Consider the following 23,670-nt stretch of genomic DNA (forward strand, 5'->3'; position numbering starts at 1 on the left):
TGACTGCATGATTATACTACCACTCCTGTGTTTTTAATTCTTATATCATGGATACACTAGTTTAAATAGGGCTGTAGGAAACAATCTGTCTCCTTATAGGGAGAGAGTCCTCTGCTATTGTTTGAGTTTGATTTTAACAATACAGTACAGTCCTCACATTTTACATTTACATTACATTTACGTCATTTAGCGACTTACAAATTGGTGCATTCACCTTATAGCCAGTGGGATAACCACTTTACAATATTGTTGTTGTTTTTTTTGGGGGGGGGGTAGAAGGATTACTTTATCCTATCCCAGGTAATCCTTAAAGAGGTGAGGTTTCAAATGTCTCCGGAAGGTGGTGAGTGACTCCGCTGTCCTGGCGTCGTGAGGGAGCTTGTTCCACCATTGGGGTGCCAGAGCAGCGAACAGTTTTGACTGGGCTGAGCGGGAACTGTGCTTCCGTAGAGGTAGGGGAGCCAGCAGGCCAGAGGTGGATGAACGCAATGCCCTCGTTTGGGTGTAGGGACTGATCAGAGCCTGAAGGTATGGAGGTGCCGTTCCCCTCACAGCTCCGTAGGCAAGCACCATGGTCTTGTAGCAGATGCGAGCTTCAACTGGAAGCCAGTGAAGTGTGCGGAGGAGCGGGGTGACGTGAGAGAACTTGGGAAGGTTGAACACCAGATGGGCTGCGGCATTCTGGATGAGTTGTAGGGGTTTAATGGCACAGGCAGGGAGCCCAGCCAACAGCGAGTTGCAGTAATCCAGACGGGAGATGACAAGTGCCTGGATTAGGACCTGTGCCGCTTCCTGTGTAAGGCAGGGTCGTACTCTCCGAATGTTGTAGAGCATGAACCTACAGGATCAGGTCACCGCCTTGATGTTAGCGGAGAACGACAGGGTGATGTCCAGGGTCACGCCAAGGCTCTTCGCACTCTGGGAGGAGGACACAACGGAGTTGTCAACCGTGATGGCGAGATCATGGAACGGGCAGTCGTTCCCCCGGGAGGAAGAGCAGCTCCGTCTTGCCAAGGTTCAGCTTGAGGTGGTGATCCGTCATCCACACTGATATGTCTGCCAGACATGCAGAGATGCGATTCGCCACCTGGTTATCAGAAGGGGGAAAGGAGAAGATTAGTTGTGTGTCGTCTGCGTAGCAATGATAGGAGAGACCATGTGAGGATATGACAGAGCCAAGTGACTTGGTGTATAGCGAGAATAGGAGAGGGCCTAGAACTGAGCCCTGGGGGACACCAGTGTTGAGAGCACGTGGTGCGGAGACAGCTTCTCGCCACGCCACTTGGTAGGAGCGACCGGTCAGGTAGGACGCAATCCAAGAGTGAGCTCGGAGAGGGTTGAGAGGAGGATCTGATGGTTCACAGTATCAAAGGCAGCAGACAGGTCTAGAAGGACAAGAGCAGAGGAGAGAGAGTTAGCTTTAGCAGTGCGGAGAGCCTCCGTGACACAGAGAAGAGCAGCTTTCAGTTGAAGTCCTGGCTGTGAACTTATCTTGAACTTATTAAGGTGTTTCATTGTCTTTATGAATCACATAGAAAGAATCCCTTCTCTCAAACAAAATCGGAAAGAGTATTCAGTACACAACTCAGCATGAAGTAGGCTCCAGTCTTATACAAGTAGTGTTGATGTATTGGTTTCAAAGGGATCCCACCAGTTATCTTCTCAATGTAATAACATATTCTTAAAAGGCAATTTGTTAGAAGGCAACATTCTGCGACGTTTCACGCCTTAGTTGAGGAGGCTAAAAGCGTAATCACTGTTGTCCAGAACTGCTAGCTGCACATCAACGTTAGAAAGAATGTTTTACACTTTCTTTGTCAGCTTTGGTGAAAAGCCAAAAGGCTTTTAAAGGGATGATTTATTGTGTTTTCTCTCTGGAAGCAGAAGCTCTCTGGATATGATGAAATGACAGAGGCTGTGTCCCAAATGGCACCCTATTCCCTATATAGTGCACTACTGTTGACCAGTATATAGTGAATAGGGTGCCATGTCAGACACAGCCCAAAATTGGAGTACTGTAAGTGGAGAAAAGGAGCATCATCTCATTTTCTTATTACTTCTAGTCATTAAGAAGCTATGTGGTTTATTTCCATAGAGGGGTTTAGTTTGGCACAGATCCTGGAACAGGTTTCCTTTGCAAGTTTGGCCAGATATCAAGCATACAGCAGGAACAGAGTTCATCTGATTTAGATGAGATTCCTTAACTTCGGTCCGGGTGGATTGGATTGTTTTATGTCTTGGAGATGTTGGGATGAGCAGTCCCACTTGACATGACATTTGATATTGAATGATTTCTAAAGCATATGTAGGCATTCTAAAAGGTCCTTAAGAGGCCATACAGTGCCTTCAGAAAGTATTCACACCCCTTGACTTTTTCCACATTTTGTTGTGTTACAAGGTGGGATTAAAATGGATTTGATTGTTGTTTTTTGTCAACGATCTACACAAAATTCAAACAACCCTCTGAGTCAACACTTTAGAATCACCTTTGGCAGAGATTACAGTTGTTAGTCTTTCTGGTTAAGTCTGTTAAGAGCTTTGCACAGCTGGATTGTACAATTATTATATTTTTTAGCTCTTTCAAGTTGGTTGTTGAAAATTGCTGGACAGCCATTTTCAAGTTTTGACATAGATAATCAAGTAGATTTAAGTCAAAACTGTTACTCGGCCACTCAGCAACATTCACTGTCTTCTTGGTAAGCAACTGTAGTGTAGATTCGGCCTTGTGTTTTAGGTTATTGTCCTGCTGAAAGGTGAATTCATCTCCCAGTGTCTGGTGAAAAGCAGGCTGAACCAGGTTTTCCTCTAGGATTGTGCCTGTGCTCAACTCCATTCCGTTCAATTTTTTATCCTGAAAAACTCCCCAGTCCTTATTGATTACAAGCATACCCATAACATGATGCTGCCACGACTATGCTTGAAAATATGAAGAGAGTAATGTGTTGTATTGGATTTGCCCCAAACATAACACTTTGTATACAGGACAAAAAGTTAATTGCTTCACCACATTTTTTGCAGTATTTCTTTAGTGCCTTGTGTGTAAGCCAGTGACAAAATAATCTCAATTTAATCAATTTTAAATTCAGGCTGGAACACAACAAAATTAGGAAAAAGTCAAGGGGTGTGAATACTTTCTGAAGGCACTGTAGATTCTACTAGATTATATTATTGCATTTATGAGATTCTATTCTATTAGTTTGGTGCTGTTATGAAATGTATTCCATTATGGTCTAGTGTTGAGCGTTTGAGCTACTGATGTGGTGAAGGTGCTTGCGGCTGAGCATCAGCACTATAAATATCTGTTAAAATACACTCAATCGGTTGACATTGCTAATGGAAAGGAAATGCAGGCAAGTCTAGTGTAATTATTTGAATGGATTGAGACAGAAACTGTAGTATAAGGCTGCACATTTTCTCCTCCCACACATCGATTCATTTACACATTTTCTCTTGACAATGTGTCTGTATTCCTACATTTTGTGTTGTGATTTACACATATATAGTTAACATATTTCTTTGGTTCTGTAAAAGGAGAGAGTGCTGCTCGTGCCTATAAAACAGCCTGCATTGTCATGCAGTCAGAAATCCAGTAAGGAATACGCCTATTCACACAATTCACCTGAACAAGGGTGCAGACCCTGATTTAAAAAATGACATCTCTGTCTCTGTCTGGTTCATTTGGGGTCATATTATTAGCAACACGTATGCGCCGCCCACCTGAGGATCTGTCTTTTTCAGCCATCTATTTCCTGTGTTTGAGGGGTGCAAAATCTTCACTTAAATCTCGATTGATTGCTTTCATTTTACTTTTGCGACTCTTTCATATTCTTGCTTGTGCTTGTCGTTTTGTCCTGTTAGCGTTACGACTGTGGAAATGTTTGTAATGACCTGTCAAACACACCCCGGTAATGGCTGAAATGGGCTCAATGGAATGAATATATTGTCTTACCGTTGAATCTACAGTGCATTCGCAAAGTATTCAGACCCCTTGACTTGTTGCACAAATTTGTTAAGTTACAGCCTTATTCTAAAATTGATTAAATAAATTAAAATCCTCATCAATCTACAGACAATACTCCATAATGACAAAAATAATCCATTAGAATAAGGCTGTAACGTAATAAAATGTGGAAAAAGTCAAGGGGTCTGAATACTTTCCAAATGCAGTGTATAAGAACGCTAAAGCTTCGTCTAGGATTTAACACACCATCTCAACACTTACAACACAAGAAAGAGAAGAAAGATCATTTTAAGTTGGTAGGTGTTCATTTTTTGTGGAATCATTTAATACAGTTGAAACGTTTTACAAATTAGATGCACTAAAATGAAAGCAACTTGTGAAAATGAATGTAGTAGGCCACACCAGAACGGGACCGCCGAGTGCTGAAGCGTGTATCGCGTAAAAATCGTCTGTCCATGGTTGCAACACTCACTATCGAGTTCCAAACTGCCTCTGGAAGCAACGTCACCAAATTAACTGTTCGACGGGAGCTTCATGAAATGGGTTTCCATGGCCGAGCAGCTGCAGTCAAGCCTAAGATCACCATGCGCAATCAATGCCCAGCGTCGGCTGGAGTGGTGTTATGCTCGCCACAATTGGACTCTGGAGCAGTGGAAACGCGTTCTCTGGAGTGATGAATCACGCTTCACCATCTGGCAGTCCGACAGACAAATCTGGGTTTGGCAGATCCAGGAGAACGCTACCTGCTTGAATGCGTAGTGCCAACTGTAAAGTTTGGTGGAGGAGGAATAATGGTCTGGGGCTGTTTTTCATGGTTCGGGCTAGGCTGCTTAGTTCCAGTGAAGGGAAATCTTAATGCTACAGCATACAATGACATTCTAGACAATTCTGTGCTTCCAACATTTTGGCAACAGTTTGGGGAAGGCACTCCTGTTTCTGCATGACAATGCCCCCTCTGCACAAAGCAAGGTCCATACAGAAATGGTTTGTCGAGATTGATGTGGAATATCTTGACTGGCCTGCGTAGAGCCCTGACCTCAACACCATCGAGCACCTTTGGGATGAATTGGAATGCCAACTGCGAGCTAGGCCTAATCGCGCAACATCAGTGCCTGACCTCACTAATGCTCTTGTGGCTGAATGGCAGCAAGTCCCTGCAGCAATGTTCCAACATCTAGTGGAAAGCCTTCCCAGAAGAGTGGAGGCTGTTATAGCAGCAAAGGGGGACCAATTCCATATTAATGCCCATGATTTTGGAATGAGATGTTCAATGAGCATATAGTGTATGAGTGCATGCTAGAAATAAAAAGGTGGAATTTGACAATAAATTGAATACCTGAATTCCCACCAAAATCCCTGAACTGTTATGTGCTCTAATTAAGTCAATATCTGATAGGTTAGAACAATTCAAAAAGTTTGGAGTATATTCATCCATTGTCCGACTGTTGCATTTATTATAATTGTTTTTGACAATTTCGATGACCGTTGCTAACAGTATAGATCACAGAGATTCACAGAGGAGAAATACGCTTTGTTAAGACACGACTAAGTGATAGAAGAAAATGAAATGCTCCTCCTGTCTTCCACTTACCCATTATCTGGCTGCGTCAGAGACACAGATCCACATCTTTAGAAGGAGTTACTAATGACTGTCCCTCCTCTAGTCCATTGCCAGGCAGCGACACAGAGAGGATCAGGCGGCGTCTGATCCTGTACTACACCGTCTGGTTCATTATGTAGAGGAAAGTACCAAAACCAATTAAGCTGAGGTCTGAGGTTGATTTAGGAAACCTTTGGAGGTGTTTAATGACACATCAGGCTGGTTGTAACGGCAGATAACTAACTTTTATCTGTCTAATTTGTGTTAGCTGTTGGAGGCTGCTTGGTTGGAGGTGGTCAATGCCCTTTCTGCGTGTATTTTCACCTGTTCAGTCTATTGCAGTGGTTTCGTTGAGCACTACTAGTAGTAACAGTGTTGTGTTAGCCTGGGAGTGGCTGCTGCCTATGTCTTCATTCTGCTTCATGTACGTTATACACGGTTCTCAACATGTTCCTTTCTTCGTTACTTCTTAGCTGTATCTGTTAAAACGCCTTTGAAATGCTAAAGAATACACACACACACTCTCTCCTGGACAAGCTAAACACATTCTTCACCCGCTTCGAGGAAAACAACATTGTGACGCCGTCGTGGGCCCACGACCCTCACAAGGACTGTGTGGTCTCAGTCTCAGTGGCCAACGTGATTAAGTCAATTAAACGTGTTAACCCTGGCAAGGCTGCCGGCCCAGAAGGCACCCCAAACCACGTCCTCAGAGCATGTGCAGACCAGCTGGCTGGAGTGATTATGGACATATTCAATCTCTCCATATCCCAGTCTGCTGTCCCCACTTACTTCAACATGGCCACCATTGTTCCTGGAACCAAGAAAGCAAAGGTAACTGAACAAAATGACTATCGCCCCATAGCACTCACTTCTGTCATCATGAAGTGCTTTGAGAGGCTATTTAAGGACCATATCACTCCACCTTACCCGACACCCTAGACCAGGGATCATCAACTAGATCCAGCCGCTGGGCAATTTTTTTTTCTTGAGCAGATGGTCAAATTGCAAATTCACTGCAAAAGCCCAAACAGATATAATCTTTGACTAAAACTTCATCATTTCTAACCTTGCTTACATTATGCGTGGGAATACTTGGGAAAGTATATTTCTTACATTAAAATCACTTGGAGCTGATTTCCTGGTGTTTTTACAGTCTTTTATGTCCAACAAGGAACACCCCCCCCCCCCCCCCCCGAACCCCTCCCTATGCAACTGGGTACTGGACCCCAAGTGGTGAAGGGAGGCAATAACACCTCCACCACGCTAATCCTCAACATGGGGGCGCCACATGGGTCCGTGCTCAGCCCCCTCCTGTTCACCCATGACTACTGCGTGGCCACGCATGTCTCCAACTCAATCATCAAGTTTGCTGACGACGCAACAGTGGTAGGCCTGATTACCAACCATGATGAGACAACCTACAGGGAGGAGATGAGAGCCCTGGCTGAGTGGTGCCAGGAAAATAACCTCCCTCAATGTCAACAAAATGAAGGAGCTAATCCTGGACTACAAGAGACAGCAAAGAGAGCACACCCCAATCCACATCGACCGGGCTGTAGTGGAGAGGGTCAAAAGCTTCAAGTTCCACGGCGTGCACATCACTGACAACCTGAAATGGTCCCTTCACACAGGCAGCGTGGTGAAGAAGGCACAACAGCGTCTCTTCAACCTCAGGAGGCTGAAGAAATTCATCTTGGCCCTCACGAAATTCTACAGACACACCATGGAGAGCATCCTATCAGGCTGTATCACTGCCTGGTACGGCAATTGCACGGTCCGCAACCGCTGGGCTCTCCAGAGGGTGGTACGGTCAGCTTAACGCATCACCGTGGGCACACTGCCTGCCCTCTAGGACATCTACAGCACCCAGTGTCACAGGAAGGCCAAGAAGATCATCAAGGACCTCAGCCACCCGAGCCACGGCTTGTTCACCCCGCCCCCATCTAGAAGGTGGAGACAGTACAGGTGCATCAAAGCTGGAACCGAGAGGCTGAGAAACTGCTTCTATCTTCAGGCCATCAGACTGAACTATAGGCCACCGCCCTGAACCATAGTCACGGTTACTAGCCGGCTACCACCCGGTATTCTACCTTGCACCTTAGAGACTACTGCCCTATGTACATAGTCATTGAACACTAGTTACTTTAATAATGTTTACATAATTTTGCACCAACTTTATATGTGTATACTGTATTCTAGTAAAGGCTCAAACTATATAACTTATTTTTTTGTTTTCTTCTGGATTGTGTGTATCGTTTAATTTTATTTTATTGCTAGGTATTACTGAACTGTTGGAGCTAGAAACACAAGCATTTCACTGCACCTGCGATAACATCTGCAAATCTGTGTACGTGACCAATAAACTTTGATTTGACACACACACACACACACACACAGGCTGCTACCCACAGCAGCTCAGCCAAAACCCCACGCTGTAGCCTCAGAGTGAGAACACCGCATGGAGCTCTACATGATGTAATCAGGCCTGTTAATTGCGCAGCAGTGCCATGGATCGTACTACAAAAGCCTTTTAGTGAGAGCCCACTCAATTCTCACTTGTTGGCAGCCATTGTGTCCCAATTGCAGTTGGAACAACTGTATAGTATTATTATGGCACAAGCAGAGTGGTTTAAACATGGAGATAAATCAAAGATTTAATCATCTCTCTATGGGCTTGAAGTTCTGGTTTGAGTGTTGCCATCTAAACTAAAGCACACTGCACATTTGGTGCAAACCGTATTCGTTTTCTGTTTATTTTAAAAATTATAATCATAGTATTAATATATGCCATTTAGCATACACTTTTATCCAAGGTGACTTACAGCCATGCGTGCATACATCTTTGTATTGGGGGGTCCCGGGAATCAAACCCACTATCCTGCCGTAGCAAGAGCCATTCTCTACCAACTGAGCTACAGAGGACCGTTATTCTCAAGGTCCTACTAAAAGAGGGATTAAATCTTGTTCAAACTGATTCACATAACCAGTATCAGTAATTGTTTTATTGTAAGATTAATCACTTGTTGAAGTAGGCCTGTTATTCAAGCATTCTTGTGTGACTATGGTGTCCTCATGCTACCTCTCCCTGTCCTAGTAAATAAATCATTGCTACCAGTCAGACTGACTCTGTTGCTACCTGGTGTATTTCCTGTATTGATGTATCCACTCAGTCTTCTCTGCTATCCCAATCATGATAGTTCTCTCTCCTTCTCATGGACCAAACTACCCAACGGACTGACACACTGAGAAAAAATATAAAAATATTTTGTTTTGTCAGCAATGTTTTCTCCCAAGATCGGACTATGGCCGTACATTGTGTGTGTGGTCATACAGTACGGTGTGTCTCTAGCTAGCTGTCTCTGTTAGGGCTGTAGGGCTGCTTCCCCAGGCAGAACCTCTGTCTCCAGGTAGATGAAGGACGCTGAAGTGTTTTTTTCCATAGAGATGCCAGATGACACTCCAGAACAAGCAGATGGTGTGCGTTTGCGTGCGTGCATACGTTCGTTCTCTGCTCCCATCGTTATTGTCTGAGGCAGATCACAGGGTTTCTGTGTTAAAGGGGTCACCAGAACAGACAGACAGACCAGTCCTGGTGGTGTTCTCTCTAGTGGACCTACCTCATCATATACTGCTAGTTGTCCTGGCAACTCTGTCCTCTGCTCCTCTACAGGGCGTCTGGGTTTGCCTTCGCTCCCAGTGTGCCTCCCTCCCCTCCTCTCCCTCCCCTCCCTCCCCTCCCTCCCTGACTCCATTCTCAGTATTCACTATGAGAAGTGAATTAAGAAAAAATGGCATCAGTTCTTCACAATAGGGATGAAGCATCTGTGGAAAAGCAAACAACATTATTATTTCTGCCTGTGTACAGTATGGCCTCACCAGCCAACTAATATGAGAGAGAAAAGTGGTTCAGGGAGGAACTTATTGAGGAGTTGCAGTCCCACTTTCTGTCCACAGAGGGAAGTAGAGACAGTGTGAACAGGGTTCAGTCTTTGCCTTCTTGGACTAAACAGATTTCAGTGGTATACTGGCAGGCTATATATAGCCTAATGGAGTGTGTATTAATTAGAAGTCACTGGACTCTGATTCTACGGATCTCCTCTCCTGCAACATGTCTTACAGACAGACAGTATAAGACCTGGGGCAGCTGTGTGTAGGACATGGACCAGCTGGAGTGAAAGTGTGTGTTAGACCTGTGGCAGCTCAGAGCTACAGTGACAGTGATGGAAGAAGGGCTGTCAGTATGAAAGGCAGATCACTAATCGATTCATCATGGATGAAACCAATGCTTTTTCTGTTCCTCACCCACAGGGTGTTGAGGGTTCACTAGCTCTGCTCTTCTGTAGTAAGACCCCTAGAACTTTTGCCAAATCTTTTCACGACTGCTATGTTTGTGGTTCTCTACAGTTAGATATTGTTTCACTCTTAGACGCGCTCATTCAAGTGGATGTTAGACTGAACTCTGCATGCTCTCTCTGTGTTAGCTTGATAGAGAAATGATGATGTCTGTATCTCAGATGTCACAGACAGCCATAGATAAAGGGATAGAAAAGAGAGAGAGAGTCAGACTAAAGAAACTAAAGCGTTTGGGAAGCTAGCTATTTAAATGGAGCTTGTTTAATGTTTTCTCTGATGATTATCTGCTGTGGTCTACAGTTTACATGTATTTATTCTTTTTGGGGTAGAAACAGCCCTGTTTATTACTTCAAACAGACAGAGGGATCTCCCAGCCCAGCCGTCGATGAATAGCGTGATTGTGTCTGTCATTACTTTGAGGCATGCTCTTTTTGTGCTGATGATAATAGCAGGGCTAACATCGCTAGTTCCAACGCTCGCTGGCTAGGCTACCTGTTGAATAAGGCAGTGTGGTGTCAACATGGGGAAATGAATCTCTTTCTCTCTCTCCATCGCTTTCTCTTTAGCCATCTTTCATTCCCCTTCTCTCTATTAATCTCTTCTTCTCTCTATCCATCTCTCTCTGCTGAAGTTGGTGTCTCTCTCTCTCTCTCTCTCTCAATTTACCCAGTGGAGTCTCTACTTGTATGAATATTTCAGGCTCTGTGTCATTAACACAATCTATATATCATGGCCCCCCTACCATGTCACCTTTTTGGGGATCAGAAGTGTCCTACGTGTCTAACAGTGTGTCACTGAAGTGCATTGTGATTTCATGGGATGTATGTACACTACATGACCAAAAGTATGTGGACACCTGCTTGTCTGACATCTCATTCCAAAATCATGGGCATTAATATGGAGTTGGTCCCCCCTTTGCTGCTATAATAGCGTCCACTCATCTGGGAAGGCTTTCCACTCGATGTTGGAACATTGCTGCAAGGACTTACTTCCAGTTGGAAGCACGGACTCATCTAGAATGTCATTGTATGCTGTAGCGTTAAGATTTTCTTCACTGGAAGTAAGGGGCCTAGCCTGAACCATGAAAAACAGCCCCAGACCATTATTCCTCCTCCACCCAACTTTACAGTTGGCACTATGCATTGGGGCAGGTAGCGTTCTCCTGGCATCGTCAAACCCAGATTTGTCCGTCGGACTGCCAGATGGTGAAGCGTGATTCATCACTCCAGAGAACACGTTTCTACTGCTCCAGAGCTTTACACCACTCCAGCCAACGCTTGGCATTGCGCATGGGGATCTTAGGCTTGTGTGCGGCTGCTTGGCCATGGAAACCCATTTCATGAAGCTCCCGACGAACAGTTCTTGTGCTGACGTTGCTTCCAGAGGCAGTTTGGAACTCGGTAGTGAGTGTTGCAGCCGAGGACAGACGATTTATGCGTGCTTCAGCACGTGCCGGTCACGTTCTGTGAGCTTGTGTGGCCACTTTACAATAACATCACTTACAGTTGACCAGGGCAGCTCTAGCAGGGCAGATATTTGCCGAACTGACTTGTTGGAAAGGTGGCATCCTATGACGTGTGCCATGTTGAAAGTCACTGAGCTCTTCAGTAAGGCCATTCTACTGCCAATGTTTGTCTATGGAGATTGCATGGCTGTGTGCTCGGGTCTAGCTGAAATAGCCAAATCCACTAATTTGAAGGGTGTCCACATACTTTTGTATATATAGTGTACCTTTCTAGGCTCTAATGGTCTAGTCTAGTGCACTTACCTTTCTCACTCTTGTACCTGCAGAGTAGTTTGTTTCATCTCCAAAACATGGATGTTTGGCAATAACAAATCTAATGAATTATGTGTGTTAGGATTACACAATAATTCCACTTACTCCAGAGATTCTACACAAACTCAATTTTTTTAGTATGACACCCAGCCTGCCCATGTCCGTGTTCAGTAAAATAATCCGCCATTTATATTTGATGATACCTACATGCCCATTGCTAAAGTACATCCATTTTGAGCTATTAGGTCCTCGTCATTCACAGGGATTTCAGCCACAGAGATTCTCACATCAACTTTTGCACCCGTCAAAAATACTAATCCACTGTAAATTTGCTACGGTACATTTATAGCTTTGGAGGTTCTGTTTGTTTTCCTCCAATGAGTGTATCTGTCTCTGCTTAGGTTGTATCCCAGAGGGCACCGTATTCCCTACAAAAGTGGTCAAAAGTAGTGCACTATATAGATTATCGGGTGCCATTTGGGAAGTAGTCTGGAAAATGTGCAGAATTTAGCAGAGCTCTTGGAAGTGTTCGCCCTGCAGTCTTATGTATGTGTAGCATGTTGATGACCACCTCCACTAAACATACTAAGCTCAGTGTACCAGGTAAAGCTAATGGAATGTCAGATCATCAGATTGCTCAGAGGCTACTTCCTCCATGTATATGTGAGGCCTCAGTGCCTGCAGATCTAAGGCCTGGATAAAACATCTAAGGCTAGATGTAATATTGCTGATGTGGTATGACAGGGTCAGAGAGCAACTGTACCTACAGTACATTCATGCATCTTTCATTCTCATCTAAGAGCCAAAATGGGCCCCTGATGGGCCTCTGACCTCACACCCAGGTAACATAAATGGGTCGTTCCACCAATTCGGTGCCTTTTGAGAAGGGTAACTTGGTTAAAAAATAACTTTTGATTTCACTTCATTTTAACATTGTCATAAAGAGCACATGATCAAATTCATAAAAAACATGTTTTCCCATCTCAAGAGAGAAAAAAAAAAAAAGACTATATATACCTATTAAGTGCCAAATAAAGTAACAGGATTGACCATAACATGGTTGATGATTTCTTCTTAAATCAGCCATGAATCCCCATGTGACAAGGGGAATAGAAGTTTGTTGTGTGCAACAGGGAGTGGCAATTGAATGCAAGCTTCACCCAAAAAATATAATTGTTAAAACATTTCTAGCCTGTCTATAGACCCTTTTCCAGTACATGACACACTTTCTTACTGCCGACTCTTGGCGGCAGTAAGAAAGCCATCGCCATCTGCGCCCATTCAACATTACATCTTTATTACTTCTAAACAAAATAACTTTTTGGGGTTCTCATACGCTTACAATTATGTTTTGATTCTTGCTTGAACAGTCGCTAAGATTATATTTGGTTGTGATCTTTGCAAAATAACTATCTTGGATGCAGTAGTTGTTAGCTAGAATGCTAACACTCATTGAAATAGGCTGTAGCAAAAACTAGCCAAAGAGCCATTTTACTGGTTGAAGTTGAAGTGTTTAAGTATAATGCAGTTGATTTGCGATGATGACACAAACATTATATACCCCAACCAGAAGCCATGGATTACAGGCAACATCCGCACTGAGCTAAAGGGGAGAGCTGCCGCTTTCAAGGAGCGGGACTCTAACTCGGACGCTTATAAGAAATCCCGCTTTGCCCTCCGACAAACCATCAAACAGGCAAAGTGTCAATACAGGACTAAGATTGAATCGTACTACACCGGGTCCGACGCTTGTCGGATGTGGCAGGTCTTGCAAACTATTACAGACTACAAAGGGAAGCACAGCCGCGAGCTGCACAGTGACACGAGCCTACCAGATGAGCTAAATTACTTCTATGCTCGCTTCGAGGCAAGCAACACTGAAGCATGCATGAGAGCATCAGCTGTTCCGGACGACTGTGTGATCACGCTCTCCGTAGCCGATGTGAGTAAGAACATTAAACAGGTCAATATTCACAAGGCCGCAGGGCCAGACGGATTACCAGGCCATGTACTCAGAGCATGCGCTGACCAACTGGCAAGTGTCTTCACTGACATTTTCAACCTGTCCACCCCCAGGTGGTAAGGGTAGGTAACAACACATATGCCACTCTGATCCTCAACACGGGGGCCCCTCAGGGGTGCGTGCTCAGTCCCCTCCAGTACTCCCTGTTCACCCATGACTGCATGGCCAGGCACGACTCCACCACCATCATTAAGTTTGCCAACGACACAACAGTGGTAGGCCTGATCATCGACAACGATGAGACAGCCTGTAGGGAGGAGGTCAGAGACCTAGCCGTGTGGTGCCAGGACAACAACCTCTCCCTCAACGTGATCAAGACAAAGGACATGATTGTGGACTACAGGAAAAAGAGGACCGGGCATGCCCCCATTCTCATCGACGGGGCTGGAGTGGAGCAGGTTGAGAGCTTCAAGTTCCACATCACCAACAAACTATCATGGTCCAAACACACCAAGACAGTCGTGAAGAGGGCACGACAAAGCCTATATTCTCCCCCAAGAGACTGAAAAGATTTGGCATGGGTCCTCAGATCCTCAAAAAGTTCTACAGCTACATCACTGCCTGGTATGGCAACTACTCAGCCTCCGACCGCAAGGCACTACAGAGAGTAGTGCGTACAGCCCAGTACTTCCTGCCATCCAGGTCAATGTAAATAGTCTGGGTGGCCATTCCCTAACCCATTCATACTACTAACCTGGCATGATTTTGTAATTTCAAGATTTTTTCATTAATCACCTCAGCAAAATTGACATATAAACTCAGCAAAAAAAGAAAGGTTCCTTTTTTAGGACCCTGTCTTTCAAAGATAATTAGTAAAATTCCAAATAACTTCACAGATCTTCATTGTAAAGGGTTTACACTTTCCCATGCTTGTACAATTAACCATAAACAATTAATGAACATGCACCTGTGGAACGGTCGTTAAGACACTAACAGCTTACAGAGGGTAGGCAATTCATGTCACAGTTATGAAAACTTAGGACACTAAAGAGGCCTTTCTACTGACTCTGAAAAACACTAAAAGAAAGATGCCCAGGGTCCCTGCTCATCTGCGTGAACGTGCCTTAGGCATGCTGCAAGGAGGCATGAGGACTGCAAATGAAGCCAGGGCAATAAATTGCAATGTCCGTACTGTGAGACGCCTAAGACAGCGCTACAGGGAGATAGGACAGACAGCTGATCGTCCTCGCTGCGGCAGACCACGTGTAACAACACCTGCACAGGATCGGTCCATCCGAACATCACACCTGCTAGACAGGTACAGGATGGCAACAACAACTGCCCGAGTTACACCAGGAACGCACAATCCCTCCATCAGTGTTCAGACTGTCCACAATAGGCTGAAAGAGGCTGGACTGAGGGCTTGTAGGCCTGTTGTAAGGCAGGTCCTCACCAGACATTACCGGCAACAACATCGCCTATGGGCACAAACCCACCGTCACTGGACCAGACAGGACTGGCAAAAAGTGCTCTTCACTGACGAGTCACGGTTTTGTCTAACCAGGGGTGATGGTCGGATTTGTGTTTATCGTCGAAGGAATGCGCGTTACACCGAGGCCTGTACTCTGGAGTGGGATCGATTTGGAGGCGGAAGGTCCGTCATGGTCTGGGGCCACAGCATCATCGGACTGAGCTTGTTGTCATTGCAGGCAATCTCAATGCTGTGCGTTACAGGGAAGACATCCTCCTCCCTCGTGGTACCCTTCCTTCAGGCTCATCCTGACATGACACTCCAGCATGACAATGCCACCAGCCATACTGCTCGTTCTGTGCGTGATTTCCTGCAAGACAGGAATGTCAGTGTTCTGCCATGGCCAGCGAAGAGCCCGGATCTCAATCCCATTGATCACGTCTGGGACCTGTTGGATTGGAGGGTGAGGCTAGGGCCATTCCCCCCAGAAATGTCTGGGAACTTGCAGGTGCCTTGGTGATTTGCCAGCAAGAACTGGCAAATCTGGTGCAGTCCATGAGGAGGAGATGCACTGCAGTACTTAATGCAGCTGGTGGCCACACCATATTCTGACTGTTACTTTTAATTTTGACCCCCCCTTTGTTCAGGGACACATTATTCAATTTCTGTTAGTCACATGTCTGTGGAACTTGTTCAGTTTATGTCTCAGTTGTTGAATCTTGTTATGTTCATACAAATATTTACACATGTTAAGTTTGCTGAAAATAAACGCAGTTGAAGAGTTTCTTTTTTTTGCTGAGTTTATATATATATATATATATACACACAGTACCAGTCAAAAGTTTGGACACACCTACTCATTCAAGGGTTTTTCGTTAATTGTACTATTTTCTACATTGTAGAATTATAGTGAAGACATCACTATAGGACATCAAAACTATGAAAAACACATATGGAATAACCAAAAAAATTATATTTTTCAAAGTAGCACCCTTTGCCTTGATGACAGCTTTGCACACTCTTGACATTCTCTCAACCAGCTGCACCTGGAATGCTTTTCCGACAGCACTTGTTGGCTGCTTTTCCTTCACTCTGCGGTACAACTCATCGCAAACCATCTCAATTGGGTTGAGGTCGGGTGATTGTGGAGACCAGGTCATCTGATGCAGCACTCCATCATTCTCCTTGGTCAAATAGCCCTTACACAGCCTGGAGGTGTGTTTTGGGTCATTGTCCTGTTGAAAAACAAATGATAGTCCCACTAAGCGCAAACCAGATGGGATGGTGTATCGCTGCAGAATGCTGTGGTAGCCATGCTGGTTAAGTGTGCCTTGAATTCTAAATAAATCACTGACAGTGTCACAAGCAAAGCACAATCACACCTTATCCTCTGCAGCAGAGGTAACTCTGGGTATTTCTTTCCTGTGGCTGTCCTCTGAGAGCCAGTTTCATCATAGTGCTTGATGGTTTTTGTGACTGCACTTGAAAAAACTTTCAAAGTTCTTGAAATGTTCTGGATTGACTGACCTTCATGTCTTAAAGTAATGATGGACTGTCGTTTCTCTTTGCTTATTTGAGCTGTTCTTGCCATAAGATGGAGTTGGTTTTTTACCAAATCTTCTGTATACACCCCCCTACCTTGTCACAACAGAACTGATTGGCTCAAACACATTAAGGAAAGAAATTCCACAAATTAACTTTTAACAAGGCACACCTGTTAATTGAAATGCATTCCAGGTGACTACCTCATGAAGCTGTCATGAAGGCAAAGGGTGGCTATTTGATGAATCTCAAATATAACATATGTTTTGATTTGTTTTTGGTTACTACATGATTCCATATGTGTTATTTCATAGTTTTGATGTCTTCACTATTATTCTACAATGTAGAAAATAGTTAAAATAAAATAAAAACTTGAATGAGTTGGTGTGTCCAAACTTTTGACTGGTACTGTATATAAAGAAATTATAACAGAGGGAGAGCGTGAGAGAGAGCGAGAGAGAACTAGGATGTGAAAGACGGGGAGATTGAACAAGTGAGAGTAAAATAAGCGAGACTGCTTTGGTTAGCACTTTATTACCAGCCTGTTGCTTTGAACCCAGCGGGAGCTGCAGTGCACCGAAGAGCACACCTGTTTAAGACAAAGCCACATGGGCTATTCAGCTGATGTATCATTCATTTGTTGTTCTTTTCTTCCATCCATCCAGTCTGGTTCAAGTGGCAGCATCTGACTCACCCGTCAGGCTCAGGTGGCTGTAGGGTTTAACATAAATCAGCCTATTTAGTTACACAACAACACCCACATGGAGAGATACAATGCTATCGTTGAGTGATGATAGTTAGCTGACCTGCCAACCACCAACCGGCAGCTATTAACCTTTCACCCAGGGGTGTAATAGTTTTAGCCTCTAAACATCAGATGAACAGGTTTACACTGTGATGATGTAGGCAGACACACACTCACACACACACACACAGAATTGGATGCCCTCAATAATATGCAACTAATAATATGAATCTTCTCGTCTCGATGGTGACTTGGCTAACAGAGCAATAAAACTCCAGATGAATCTGACTTGAAAGTTCCTACTCAGCATTATGTTTTCTGATTCATTTTTGCTTCGGTGTACAACTGAACATTATGTTTGTTGTGGTCCACTAAGTGTTGGTAGAAAGTTCCCTAGTACTCTCCCCTTTTACGCTTTTAAGAACAAACAGTCTTTGTTTCTGTAGTGAAGTTTGGACAGTTTAGACGTTAGTTGAGAAGGGTAGCAGTGTACTGTTATTACCTGTCTTTAAATCAGTATTGACTACCTCAGAGAGGTTGTCCTGAGATTTATAGAGTATAATGCTTCATTACATCTCGCTCTCTCTCTCTCTCTCTCTCTCTTTGCCTGTTGTTTCCACAAAGTCTAACTCTGAAGGTTTTCTCTGTGCACTACTTTATTCATTGTCTTGTTGTATTGTTTCCTATAGAGAAGTTGTTTGGAGAGTTCCTGAGCTGGGACCTAGAGGAGGCTGTGTCTCAGCTGCCTCTGAAGCCAGGCCAGTCTGTCACCCTCACAGTCAACATCAAAGTTAGACTGGACTTCTCTGGAGGTGAGAACCTGCTACAGGACCTCAACGATGGTGAGTGGTTTAAATTCCAGACGAGCCGCAAAGGTCTCCCAAACAAAATCACCCAGGCGCTCTGTGACCAACATTGTCAATTGAAACCAATAGAACCTAAACTATTTTTGGCAGGGGACAACAGACAGTTTAATGGATTACCAACACCACCACATCCCCAAAGAATACTAAAAAACAGTGGTTTTCCCAATATAGCACAATTCTATTGGTCTATTTGGGGTTTTGCCTTTCTGGAAAGCATTGGGTTCTCAGATCCATGACCCCATAGCACTGGTTAAACATGTACTGGATGCAAAGTTGAGTCTCTGTTTACTGCCCTACCCAGTAGCTGAGTGTTCCAGAGAGGTGTGTTGAGACTGAGGTTAATTCACTCATCAAACATTCAACAAAGGTAACCATGCAAACAGCAGACTTCAGCCCTCTCTCTTCTCACCTTTATTTCTCTGCCTCCCTCTCATGTCCTTTCTCTGTCTCTCACTCTCTCTGTACTCTTTCTCCTATGTGATGTGCTCCTGCATACATGAGAAGAAACCAGAGGAGAATGGAACTGAACTGACATGTTTAACTCAGCGTCTCCAGCCTGCCTCTCTCTCTCGCTCTCTGCCCCTGCCTCTCTCTATCGTTATGAGGCTATTTAACAGATACTGTTTATTGTTTTAATTAGCGTGGCAGTAATCATGGCCCCTGAATGAAGGAGATAAGGCAAACAGGGCTTCCTTAAACAACGAACCCCTGAAACCCTTGTGTATTTTGTTGGTGACATTCTGGACCGACGGTATGTTCTGCTGGAACTGGCCGGATCTTACCTGCTACTCCCAAGTCCTAATACGTAATTATTTCTCATTAATGTATTAATACGGTTACTGCTGAGGCTTATTAGCGTTATTATTGTTTAGCTAATTTTAGTGGCGGTGGTGCTCCGAGCTGTGGGTTGATAAAGTATTGCACCTTCACTAATTAAAGTTGGAAATGTTGACACTTCGACAGGCAGGGTGCTGCATGCTAATATACCTGATGAGGTTTGGAATTGCAATGAATTTGAATTCACTGCAAACTATTGAAAGAACAATGTGGCATAATACGTCTTAAAGACGTAATTCTCTGGCTATAATAATGTAATTCACTGGTTTTGTTGTTGAGCCACATTACAACCAAACGGTCTCTGTTACAACCAGGTAAAGGCAACTTTTTTCATGAAAATATCAGGGTCTCTTGGGAAAGACCACATACACTGTAATAGGCTAAATATAGTCTTCCTTTCGTCCTCAAGTGATAACACCTCAGAAATACACTGCTCAAAAAAATTAAGGGAACACTAAAATAACACATCCTAGATCTGAAGGAATTATATAATCTTATTAAATACTTTTTTCTTTACATAGTTGAATGTGCTGACAACAAAATCGCATACAAATTATCAAAGGAAATCAAATTTATCAACCCATGGAGGTCTGGATTTGGAGTCACCCTCAAAATTAAAGTGGAAAACCACACTACAGGCTGATCCAACTTTGATGCAATGTCCTTAAAACATGTCAAAATGAGGCTCAGTAGTGTGTGTGGCCTGCACGTGCCTGTATGACCTCCCTACAACGCCTGGGCATGCTCCTGATGAGGTGGCGGATGGTCTCCTGAGGGATCTCCTCCCAGACCTGGACTAAAGCATCCGCCAACTCCTGGACAGTCTGTGGTGCAATGTGGCGTTGGTGGATGGAGCGAGACATGATGTCCCAGATGTGCTCAATTGGATTCAGATCTGGGGAACAGGCGGTCCATAGCATCAATGCCTTCCTCTTGCAGGAACTGCTGACACACTCCAGCCACATGAGGTCTAGCATTGTCTTGCATTAGGAGGAACCCAGGGACAACCGCACCAGCATATGGTCTCACAAGGGGTCTGAGGATCTCATCTCGGTACCTAATGGCAGTCAGGCTACCTCTGGCGAGCACATGGAGGGCTGTGCGGCCCCCCAAAGAAATGCCACCCCACACCATGACTGACCCACTGCCAAACCGGTCATGCTGGAGGATGTTGCAGGCAGCAGAACGTTCTCCACGGCGTCTCCAGACTCTGTCACGTCTGTCACATGTGCTCAGTGTGAACCTGCTTTCATCTGTGAAGAGCACAGGGCGCCAGTGGCGAATTTGCCAATCTTGGTGTTCTCTGGCAAATGCCAAACGTCCTGCACGGTGTTGGGCTGTAAGCACAACCCCCACCTGTGGACGTCGGGCCCTCATACCACCCTCATGGAGTCTGTTTCTGACCGTTTGAGCAGACACATGCACATTTGTGGCCTGCTGGAGGTCATTTTGCAGGGCTCTGGCAGTGCTCCTCCTGCTCCTCCTTGCACAAAGGCGGAGGTAGCAGTCCTGCTGCTGGGTTGTTGCCCTCCTACGGCCTCCTCCACGTCTCCTGATGTACTGGCCTGTCTCCTGGTAGCGCCTCCATTCTCTGGACACTACGCTGACAGACACAGCAAACCTTCTTGCCACAGCTCGCATTGATGTGCCATCCTGGATGAGCTGCACTACCTGAGCCACTTGTGTGGGTTGTAGACTCCGTCTCATGCTACCACTAGAGTGAAAGCACCGCCAGCATTCAAAAGTGACCAAAACATCAGCCAGGAAGCATAGGAACTGAGAAGTGGTCTGTGGTCACCACCTGCAAAACCAGTCCTTTATTGGGGGTGTCTTGCTAATTGCCTATAATTTCCACCTGTTGTCTATTCCATTTGCACAACAGCATGTGAAATGTATTGTCAATCAGTGTTGCTTCCTAAGTGGACAGTTTGATTTCACAGAAGTGTGATTGACTTGGAGTTACATTGTGTTGTTTAAGTGTTCCCTTTATTTTTTTGAGCAGTGTAGTTTTGAGGCATTCAATGCTGTTTCCATTTACTTACCCCAGCCAGCCTGAAAGTGCATGTATAAAGTAGGCCCTTGGCCCTGTGAGGGAATTGAATAGATCCTTCACCTGTGAGCTGCTCGTTCAGTTTGGCGATAAGCATCAACCGCTAGCGTATCTCTCCCTCCCTCCGTCTCTCTCCCTCTCTCTCCATATCTCTCTCTCCCTCTCCCTCTCTCTCTTTCTTTCCCACTCCCTCTACCTACCCCCCTCTTTCTAGGAGAATAAATGGCAGCTCGCGGCATGCATAGTGTGTCTGAAGAATTCTTATCTTAATGTTCTCTCTCCCTCCTGCTTTCCCCCTCTGTCTGCATTGATAGGATATATTTTGTGTGTCTGTCCATCGGCTCATATGAGAGTGACATTTTTTCATCTGATTGTCATACTATAAAATGCACTTAAAATAATTCCTTGAACTGTTTGAGGTTTGAGATCGGTGTATGGAACTGATTTGCAGATAAACCGACTAGGCTTGTATACTGTGTATATACCATATTACCGTATTTGGAAATAGCCACGGGATGGTTTTTCAATACCGTTTAAACAATTTCTTTGAAGTTTTTCAATACTGTTCCCCAGAACAGTTGAGCCAGTCACGTGTTTGTTTGTAAATAGCACAACAGGAGAAAGGGGGAGCAGGTGAGGCCAGGTGTGTATTGACAGGGGTCACGTTTTATATTGAAAGTCAAGTGTTTTTTTGCTTCAATAGAGTAATCAGAGACGTGCAACTATAGTTTTCTTTCACAGAAAATACATTAGTGCAACACATTCGGCAGAAAATAGCTTAATTTTTATCAGATAACAACAGAAGTGCAACGCTATTTGGCTGGCAGCCACACAAGTAAATGATCTTACAATGAAAAAGCAATGTCTTTTTTGAGAAAACGATGTATGGCCATCATATTTCTAATGTTTCTCATAGAAAGAAAGAATGTAGCCAGCTACATTTCCTAAAGTGTTACTTAAACGTAATCTTTTACCGGAGAAAATTATTATTCTCCCCCACCCCTCACTGTTCCAAACCTTGATATACACTGAGTGTACAAAAAAATTAGGAACGCCTAATATTGAGTTGCACCCCCTTTTGCCATCAAAACAGCCTCACTTTATCCGTGCATGGACTCTACAAGGTGTCAAGCGTTCCACAGGGATGCTGGCCCATGTTTACGCCAATGCTTCCCATAGTTGTGTCAAGTTGGCTGGATGTCCTTTGGGTGGTGAACTATTCTTGATACACACAGGAAACTGTTGAACGTGAAAAACCCAGCAGCGTTGCATTTCTTGACACACTCAAATCTGTGCGCCTGGCACATACTACCATACCCCGTTCAAAGGCACTTAAATATTTTGTCTTAAAAGTCATTATTTAATCTTCCTCCCCTTCATCTACACTGATTGAAATGGATTTAACAAGTGACATCAACAAGGGATCATAGCTTTCACCTGGATTCACTTGCTCAGTCTATGTCATGGAAAGAGCATGTTTGTACACTCAGTGTATGTAGTCTAGGGCTGTCCCCGACAAAAAAAAAATCTTAGTCGACCGAGAGTCATCTGTTCTTTGAACCAATCGATTGGTCGACATTTTAAAACATGTGTTTCTCCACACCCTATGTTTGAATAAAATCAACTATATGTGGGCTACTGAGCTTGTTAAGACTCACAAATTACTAAAGAGGGCGCCAGAGATCACCAGCGGTCGGCAAACATTTCCATTTGGAGTGCCAAGTTATCGTACCATTTCTACTGATCTGCGTGCCAGTTATGATTTTCATATGCCGATTGTCGTGAAACAGTTTAATTTAATTAATTAAGTCTTCATATCTCAAAATCAATGTCATGTGGTTAATCAAAATTCTATCTAAATGAAAATGATAGAAATCTAAAAGTAACTTCTATTGCCATTGCCAATATGTAAAAATAACCTACATAAAGCCAACAAATGAAAACATTGCAGCCTGCAGGTAGAAAATATCCTGATAAAAATAAATATCCTTTAAATCACATTGGCTACGAACGTGAAACATTGTATCAACTATTGTATTAACTGGTCTGGCGCAAAGCTCGTGCTAGCAAACTTGCAACATTGTAGAAAATATTCTGGGCCCACAGTTTCCAGCGCAAGTGAGCTCTGGACAGACAGACACTGCTGTAGGCTTTTTTGCGCAAGGGATAAGAAGTAATCAGGTAGCTCTATTTTATGACTTTCCACCAGATCAGATTATGCCATTTTTTCCCCTTTCATGCTGAGTGGTAATCGAAAGGGAGAGAGCTGTAAAGATTTTTCAAATACGCTGCGTTGAAGAACTATCGTCATTCTCAATGGATGTAAAAACAGACTTCGATTACTTTGAGAAGCTCCACAGTGATGGTGAGTTAACATTTTACATTTAAGTCATTCAGCAGACGCTCTTATCCAGAGCGACTTACAAATTGGTGCATTCAACTTATGATAGCTAGTGGGACAACCACCCAAAATATATATATATATATTTTTATGGGGAGGGG

General features: G+C 44.1%; 1 protein-coding gene across 1 annotated transcript in view; it reads left to right on the plus strand.

Annotated features, from left to right (window-relative positions):
* The window catches only part of LOC311133052 (trafficking protein particle complex subunit 9-like), a 307,997-nt gene that overhangs the window by 89,633 nt on the left and 194,694 nt on the right, over positions 1-23,670 (plus strand). The window contains exon 18 of the mRNA XM_084166478.1: positions 18,105-18,257. Within this exon, the coding sequence (XP_084022604.1) occupies positions 18,105-18,257 (153 nt within the window). The remainder of the gene's footprint in view (positions 1-18,104; positions 18,258-23,670) is intronic.

The sequence above is a fragment of the Coregonus lavaretus genome (genome assembly GCF_964263955.1).
Source record: "Coregonus lavaretus genome assembly, chromosome: 7".
Lineage (NCBI taxonomy): Eukaryota > Metazoa > Chordata > Actinopteri > Salmoniformes > Salmonidae > Coregonus > Coregonus lavaretus.